A 9066-nucleotide genomic window follows, 5' to 3' on the forward strand; every position below is an offset into this window, starting at 1 on the left:
CTGTCTGTCTGTCTGTCTGTCTGTCTGTCTGTCTGTCTGTCTGCCTGTCTGTCTGTCTGTCTGTCTGTCTGTGACCGCTGCAGGCGTCCAGTTACCCTCAGACTCTCATTTGTTATTTACATTCTCAGTTTTATTTTGACTGTTAATCAAATCTGCCTTTTTGTTGGTTTTGTTAGTAACTAAAACACAGACAATGACTGGATACCGTCGCTCTTCCTGCACTAGTGACCTGATTGTTGTCCAACCCAGACTGGTTCTGAACCCAGACTGGTTCTGAACCCAGACTGGTTCTGAAGCCAGACTGGTTCTGAACCCAGACTGGTTCTGAACCCAGACTGGTTCTGAACCCAGACTCGTTCAGTCTCCTCCTGGTCCAGGTTAATGAAATCAGGCCGTTGCCTTTCAGGACGATTACCTTCCAGACTCCGAGCTACGGATGCAGGTGGTTCAGGTGGTTTAGAAGAGAAAATGCATTAAAAGAGTAATTCATATGAAATGATTAAGTGTGTCTTAATCTCCGTCGGGACTGAATTCATTTGTGCTTTAAGAAAAACACAGAAGTTCAAAACATTCAATCGAGCTTTCAAATATCACTGTTTACGGCTTGAAAGGCTAAAATACATCATTATTTTATAAATTAATTAGAAATTTAACAAAAACTCATCTTCAAATTATAATCAAAAATAAACATAATTTAAGGCAGTTTTACTGTTCTCCTGTTTACAGTATGATGAAAAACTTCAGCTTTGACTTTGAGATAATCAGCTGCATTTCTTGCTATTTGGGAAGGGAAATAAAGAGTATTTGGTTTTTATTTTTTTCACAAATGAATTCTGAAAACTTTGGCTTGCATTTGTATCCAGCAGCTTTTAGATGTTTGATTTGAGCTCATGCCAGTCAAGCAAGCGGTGTGTCTTTCATTGAAACATTATTCTCCAATAATGAGCCCCTTTCAGGGTCCTAAGCTAAACAAAAACTTCAAACTTTTTCCCAAAAGTGCAAAGATACTTTATATTTTGTGGAAATTGATGCAATGAAAATGGATAGTTTCCAACCTAAATACAGAAAAATAAATGTAAAAGAAAATTACTGGTGCTTTTGGTTTCATTCTGTTCGATTTAATGTAATTACTCAATAAAAAACTGATAAACTGCTGAAGCCTGAATCTGTTATTACAAACATGAGTTGGCTCTTTGTCATTTTTGTTAAGGGCCATTGTGGAGGGTTCAAAGAGCCACTTGTGGCTCTGGAGCCGCAGGTTGGAGACCCCTGGTTTAGATTTAAATCCAGTTGGGAATCTGCAGCAGAGTTTAAGAAATGTTTTCCACAATGTTCTGCATCTAATCCGGCTGAGACTGAGCTGCTTTATGGAGGAGAAAAACGTTAATCGTGTATTATTTCCTTCAGTTTTCCCACATTAAATCTGAAGTCAGGGGCTGTAATGTTACTGTAATCTCTGTAAAATGAATATTTTACTTGAATCCTCGGATGTTTAATGTGAAGTTTTTGCATGTGGGAGAATAGTTTTTGTTTTACACTAAAAAATAAGATCAGATATGAGTTATCAGTCCAGTTCTTCCTTCTTTTTTCTTCCTTCCATCATTTTTCCTTCGTTTCCTCCGTCAGTCTGAAGACGTTCATCCAATCACTGAGCTTCCTTCCTTCCTGCTGCCTCTTTAACTGAATGGTACAAGTCAAGAGTAAATACTATCAAAACGTATGCAGAGGTTTGCTTCAGTATATGTGTGTGTGTGTGTGTGTGTGTGTGTGTGTGTGTGTGTGTGTGTGTGTGTGTNGTGTGTGTGTGTGTGTGTGTGTGTGTGTGTGTGTGTGTGTGTGTGTGTGTATGTGCGTGTGTGTGTGTGTGTGTGCAGCCTATCTTCTGATTGGCTGGTGGATTCGTCATCTCCGCCTCATCATGGACTCATTAATTACTGACAGCAGCTGCTGTAAACATTTCAGTTTGATTTGATCGTATCGGGTTTGTTTTGCCTGAATTCCCAGATTTAAATCAGGAAACTGGAAAATAAAAATGGATTGAAGGATTTAAGTTGAATGAGGGATTCTGGGAAATTTTGAAGCAGAGCCTCCCGCAGGCTGTGTTGTCCCCATTCTGTTGTCTTACTAGCTGGGAATTATTCAGTATAAAACATATTAGTTTTTTTCTCCTGCTGGTAATCTGTATTAAATTATGGATTATTTTATTTTGTCAGCATAATCAGAGGGAAACAGGCGTCAGATGCCCTTTCCCTCCGTTACGACCTGTGAAAGCTTCATCCCAGCTCCGTGTTTCTGCTGTAAAGCTTGCTGCAGGCGGGGAAATGAAACTACAGGATTGTCATCGTGCAGCCGGCTTTCTCAGTAATAAACTGTAAACATCTCTGCTGATCCAGGCGAGGAGCAGGCCTCAATCTCCTTTAAAGCTGTACTTATTGATTATATTTAATAAAATCGGACCAAGCCAACGTGGACATTAAAAATGTCTGATGTTTCTGTGGATCTGCAGCCGTGATTACCCAGCTTCCCCTGCCTGCTGGCGACATGTGCGCTTACAGGCCTTACATCTCTTGACTTGGCACTTTCCCTGGTTCCTGAAGCTGATGGCGACATTTCTGCGTCCTTGTTAGAGGCTAAATATGGCTCCATCTGCCTCATCACAGACTCATCATGGAAAACTGCAACTCACTCTGTGGCCGTCAACAGAGACTCAGAATGAACAGACAAACCAAATTAAAATGTTTGGATGAAATGTAATGACATAATATTTAGTGATTGTCCTGTTTTTACTGAATTAAAATATTGAGATTATGAGTTTTATTTTCATAAAAAGCATAGTGGCTGTTGTTAGGCTGCATGATCTGCAGCTAATATGCTCAATAACTGTGGCTGCATTAGAATGTAAATTTTATTAAAAATATTTGTTGATACTGTCATGACAGTTTATTATGAAACAGATAATTTGTGAAAAAATCAAGCTTCTCTGCATTCTCCCAGCACTAACTAAAACCAGCCAATCAGATCCAGGAGGAGGGTCTTAGTGCTGCCAATCACTCTCTGTGTGGTGCTGCTCATCCCACTGTTGCTCTCTGCTATTCTACAGCTAGCATAGCCTGTCATGAAAGCTAAAGATAGTTAGCATAGCCACCAATAATGCCAGATAAACAGTTATTCTGTGACAATGAGCTGTTTCTCCATTGTTACCACATTTAACAGCATGTACATGAGTATGATTGACAGCGCTAAGCCCCTCCTCCTTTGTCTGATTGGTTGTTTTCATTTCTTCAGTCGGCATAGCAGCTCAGAGAGGAGAACTGCCTTTTCACCGATTATCTGTCAATAATATTTTAACAAATATGTAAAAAAAAATGTTTTTTTCATAAAACTTACACACTGCAGCTTTAATTTCGGTTAATTAATTATATTTCTTTTAGCAAGTTCAAAGTTTTACTGCAATCGCCTTTCATTGCTGCAATGATTTGAATAAATAAAGACAAATAATAGAAATCAATAACTTATTTTCTAATGACAGGTTATCTGATTTCTTCCTCTTAAATCTGTGTGAATGCTTTACATCACACACACACACACGCACACACACCCTCTGCCTCTGTCAGCAGCAGTCCTGGTCATCTCTCTCCGTGGTTCTGAACGCCCTGCTGTCCCTGGCTGGACGTCCATCTGGTCTTCCTGTGGTCGTGTCTTTTTACGTGGAAGATTCCTTTATGAGTGGCTTGTTTCTGCTTTTAATTAAATGATATTTGCTGTGCTGTAAAGATAAGAGCTGGAGACGCAACACAATGGTTATCATACAGTAATGTGATGTTTTTTTTACATTTTCATCACTGACAAAACGAAACAAAAATCATGTTTTTATCTGTCTGAGATCAGTAAGGATATTAGACTGAGAGTAAAATCCTTGATTTGAACTGAAGAACACTGGTTGTGTCGGCATTCCTGCACTGAAACTGTAACTGCAGCCTGCTGCACTAAGCCCTGACCATGAAAATCTGATCAAATCTGCTGTAAATCCCTTCCTGTCTTTACATTTCTAATAACAAGTAAACTTCCTGCTCCAGTATGTGTCACAGATTAAGCCATCCCTTAATGCTGCGTGTGCAGAAAGATTTCTGTTGCACGCTCCCTCCCAGAAAATACAGGATTTCACACCCTAAAACCGTCCCCTGACTCCTCATTATGGGCTGCAACACAATGGGAGGGATTTCAGGGTCGCACCCTCTTCCTCCTCCTCCTCCTCCTCCTCCTCTAACATGGTGCAGTGTTCCTCCTCCTGGTTTGGCCCCAGGAATGAATATCTACAGCCTGGGATTCTATTGTTAAGACACTGAAGTACAAAAGGCAGATGAAGCCTGAAGACTGAATACATTAAATGCTTTTCTTTGCAGAGAACTGAACAGGTGTTCAATGAGAAACTCCAAGATTAAATCAGTTTTATGAAAATGGTGAAAACTATAAAAGTTTACAGTAAAGATGTAGTTATCCAGGTTTGTAAAACTGCCAGTTCAGATTTTGCTTTGAGAAATTAAAAGTTTAAGTTATTTTTCCTGCCTGGATCGATGGCCTACTGTGAGCATGAGACACTTTTCACAAACACAACGATAATTTGGAATTGAACAAAAGAATATATTATGATCTTTACCATCTTAAGTCAGCCGTAAACAGAGTTAGCATGACTGAAATAAAAAATTTTCTAGTCATGTTTGTTGTGAAGTAAGAAGATCCAAATGCAGGTATGGATAAAGCAAAATTCATTTAATGGATATTTTTTGCAGGGAACAAAACTTAATTATATGAATAATCAAGAGGCCGACATACAGAACAGTTGGATCTGAAGTGGAAGTGGTAAAATTCAGAGACATTTGGATTTTTATGGAGTGAAAAAATCAGAATTGAGTCGTTCAAACTGCTGTGTTGGATATGGGTCACATTCTGCCTGCCTGGACACACTGAAGCGCTGTTGTGTTTTTGTTTGGTTAGTTTGTTATGATCAAGTCGATGTGGGTGGTGATGCTGTGGGCAGGAAGAACCTCCAGCAGCAGTCAATCTTCTAACAAATCTAAAAAGGCTTCTGACAGAAGTTATTACTGTTTGACAGTCTCATGCTAACATGCTAACAGCTCAATGTCCCAATATTCCACAGTAACATGTTTTGGACGTCACCATTAGATGGTAAGCTAGTTCTGCTATTCCAACTCCTTTGCTTTGCCGCTCCTCTTTAAATCTCTATCTGGCCATTTGAGCTTTTGAAATGTTAATCAGCTTCTCCCAATGGTAAAAAAAAAATACCTTGTTGTCATGGTTACACATCACAACAATTGTCCAAAAGTAAAACAGAAAAAAAAAATCCTTTCAGCTAACAAATATTCCAGAGGAAATAATCATCCAAACCTGCAAAAATTCAACCAGAAAAGTTTGATTTAACCATCAAACTACCATCAGTTGGTTCTGCATGAAGCTGAAACATCCTGAGCCTCTTCATGTGTCAGCAGCGCTGCACGTCCATCACCGTCACTCTGTGTGATTGTCTGTAAGTGGACAGGAAATGTGTCCCGTGAAGGAAGAAGGTCTGTTATAAAACCGTCTGCTGCTCGTTAGGATCCTCTCTGGATGAGCGGCTCCTGACTCATTGTCTCTAACTGGGACATCGTGTCTCTCTGTGTCTCCATCTGGCTCCAGCTCTGCATTTCCAGCCAGTCAGTTTGAGTTAAGAGCAAAATTTAAGAAAATTGAATTAAAAACTGTTGGAAAAAAAACTTTCACTCATTACTTTTGCTTCAGTGCTACTTTATTTGTGTGGGAGCAGCAGTCATGTGAAATCTCCCCTGTTTGCTGGGCAACCTGGCAGGGAGCAGAAACTCCCACAACTCGTCCTGCGAAGTCCTTTTCTTCTGCTGATGCTGCCAGATTTCTCGTGTCCCACCTCCTGGCCTCAGCTTCTTTGCTCTCGTCGATGTGGGAATCTGGCTCGTTCGGTTTCCCCGTGCTTTGAATTAATGAGCTGAGCTTTTTTTTAATTGTTCACATGCTGTTCCTTTTCCAATCAAGTCCTTCACTGCAACCACACTGCTGCTCTCTGGAGAGCGAGGGAGGACAGCGGGGAGGCGGGCGGGACAATCTGAAGGAAAACAGAAAAAACTGGAGAACAGACTAATAATAATAATAATAATCGAGCTACATTTTGCTTTGTTTACATTTTTGTGCATCACTGGATTTTACCCATTAAAAGTGGAAGTTACTGAGCAGGTTGTTTATGCCTGAAGGCTTGGATGTTCTGTGTTTGCATTTCTTTCAGTTGACTGATTATTGCTCACTTAATTCTTATGCTAACTCTAACTTTGTGTTTCAAAGGCAAAATAAAATGTTCTGTTGAAGTTAAATGTCGTGTGGGGACGTCAGCCTCTGCCTGCAGGAGTCTTGGCTCTAAACCTGGACATGTCCTGGTCCAGATTTTTAGGTTATTTAGGAATATGAAGCTGCTCAGTTGGGGGCACACTTCGGCTATGTGCTAATCGCTTATGTTAGCGCTTTAGCGTTTTTGCTAAATTGGAAACTGTTTATCAGACTTTGCTTCTTCTAAATTAAATTTCCAGACACATTATGAAGCGCTAATTTACTTGACTGTTTTATAAGCTTCCATACAAACATCATGTGGAGCCCCCTAGTGGTCTGCTGCAGTGTAATATTTAGAGATTTTTTGCTTTCTTATCACTCTTAAATGTTTTATATCATCAAAAAATTCTGAAATCAGACTAAGACGATGTGAGTGAATCCTGAAAGCAGTTTGTGAGCTGCTTTCTGTTTCTCTGATCACAGTCAGAGATCACAGAGTTAAACAGAGAAATCCCTCAACAGATCCTGTCTGACCTGCAATGCCATCCATTCATTTTCCAACAGTGTGGAGAAATAATTTGTAGCCACATTAGTGACTAAACATTCACTAAATAAGAGAAAAATATTTTCCAACATGAATAATTTAGATTTCTTGAACAAAAGCGAAACAGAAAACTGATCCGTTGTGGGAGGAAAAAATCAGATAGTGATTCATGTCTAATGGAAAATAATGGAAACTCGTATCTGATAAATGATTCATAATGAACAGGGAAGAGGATGTTTATTGGAAGGAGGAGTTTAGTCATAACCTTCTTCATACATTTTTCTCTGTTTATTATTTTGGTTGTCTTATTAATCATGATCTTCACCCTAAAGCCTTCTAGTATTTCTGACCTTGAATTGTTTACAGTTTCACATCATGTGTTAATTTTGAGCATAAAAATCTCCAGACGAAGCCGCATTGATTGACTGAGGCCAGCGGCACCGCGGCCCGGTTCTGCTGAGGCGCTGAGACCAGGGGAGGGGTCAGAGAGTATCGAACCGCCAGGCTGCTGCTTCACGGAGAAATCCGTCTTATACTCATGAAAGTCTGACTGCAATCAGAAATAATGGCAGAACCTCAAACTCTATTTATGTTTTAGTTTTGTTATTTTGTTATTAAAACCTGCTGTGTGTTTGTTACTCATCTGATGCTGGTTTGAGATTTTTGGTTTTGATCATTTAATCAGTCTTTCTTTATTATGCGTATGGGTTAAAGCACATTAATTTATTGTATAAATGCTGAAAAAAAATATTTTTTATTTTGATTCTTTAATTTTAGGAAAGATATAATGATTGATTTTGATGGGAAAGTGGTTTTGATGGAAATACATTTTTGTTTTTTGGAAAATTTTGAATAAATTTAACCTACTGAAGACTTCACATTTTTACTTTTCATCTAGTAACGTTTTTTTTCTGTAGTAAGTACCTTATTTAATTTTCTTCATTTATCATTCACACTCTTTCTGTAAAAGATGAATGTTTAAAATGGTTAATGTATTGATTATCATACCCTGCAGACACAGAGAAAACAAAGACATTCATGAATTAAAATTTCATCATTAAGAATTAATTAAAACTATTATTTTTCCTTAGTTTGTTTGGAAGGTTTTCAAAGTGCTGCTGCTGCATTGATCATCTTTGAGATCAGTTAATGAAGATGATGGATTAAGTTGAGTTTTTCTCTCCTTTCCTCTCCATCCTTTCAAGTCGTCGTTTATGTGGGACGACTTGACGTTGAGGATGTTCAGCTCCGTCTGAGTCTCTGTTCTTTTTATTGGCGAAGCAGCGCCTCCATGATTGGCTCCGTTTGTTCTGTTGGTGCTGCTTTGGTTTCCTCAATCAAGCCTCGGCGCCTTCAGTCAGCTTCCAGTGATGTGAAAACCTGTGTCAGGAAAATGGGAACAGTGTGTCTATTGATCTGTGAAACATCAGCCGCCGTGGACGGCCCAACAGGTCGCTCATGTTGGCGACGACCGCAGTTTCGCCTGGCGGCCAGCTGCAGGTCCGTCATGTGGTTTCTCTCTCTCCAGGCGTTCGGTCAGGCCTACACCAACCAGCGCAAGGTGGCAGAGGATGGAGAGACCATTGAGGAGACACTGCTGCAGGAGTCAGCCTCCAAGGAGGCGTATTACATGGGCCGGCTGCTGGAGCTGCAGACGGAGGTGACGCTGAGCCGCTCGGTGGCGTCCAACGCTCAGGCGGAGAACGAGAGGCTCAACGCGCTTCTGCAGGAGCTGCGAGAGGTGAGCTTGACTTATGGCAGATTTATTTTCATTTTGTGAACGTGAGGTAGCTGGTTGACCTTTGATGACCTCTGGAAGCATTTATTGATATTTTTAAAATGATAGCGGCACAAGTGAATATTTTTGCTGAACAAACGTTTGACAGTTTGGTGAAGAGAGGCAACATCACTCAGGTGCAGGTGTGGAAGTGGACAGCTTTTACTGTAGAACAGGGGTGTCAAACTCAATTTCACCGAGGGCCACTTCAGCATATTGGCCACCCTCAACGGGCCACATTGACGGTACAAATCAGGAGTGCATCCCTGCTAAAACACCCCAGACAAAAGGTTGACTTCCCTCATTCAGTTCTGTAGAGGCTTATAATGACTCAATGGTCCAGGTGTGTTAGAGAAGGAATGCATCTAAAGTTGCAGATAGCTCTGGAAAACTAGAC

The 9066-nt window shown here is 40.2% G+C and overlaps 1 protein-coding gene across 3 annotated transcripts in view; it reads left to right on the forward strand.

Moving 5' to 3' along the window:
• The window catches only part of bicd1a (bicaudal D homolog 1a), a 33452-nt gene that overhangs the window by 6988 nt on the left and 17398 nt on the right, over window positions 1-9066 (forward strand). For all 3 annotated transcript variants that reach the window (XM_016672053.1, XM_007553238.2, XM_007553239.2), the window contains exon 2: window positions 8421-8633. In XM_016672053.1, coding sequence (XP_016527539.1) covers window positions 8421-8633 — 213 coding nt within the window. The remainder of the gene's footprint in view (window positions 1-8420; window positions 8634-9066) is intronic.

Source organism: Poecilia formosa, unplaced genomic scaffold, assembly GCF_000485575.1.
Source record: "Poecilia formosa unplaced genomic scaffold, Poecilia_formosa-5.1.2 Scaffold55, whole genome shotgun sequence".
NCBI classification, from domain to species: Eukaryota; Metazoa; Chordata; class Actinopteri; order Cyprinodontiformes; family Poeciliidae; genus Poecilia; species Poecilia formosa.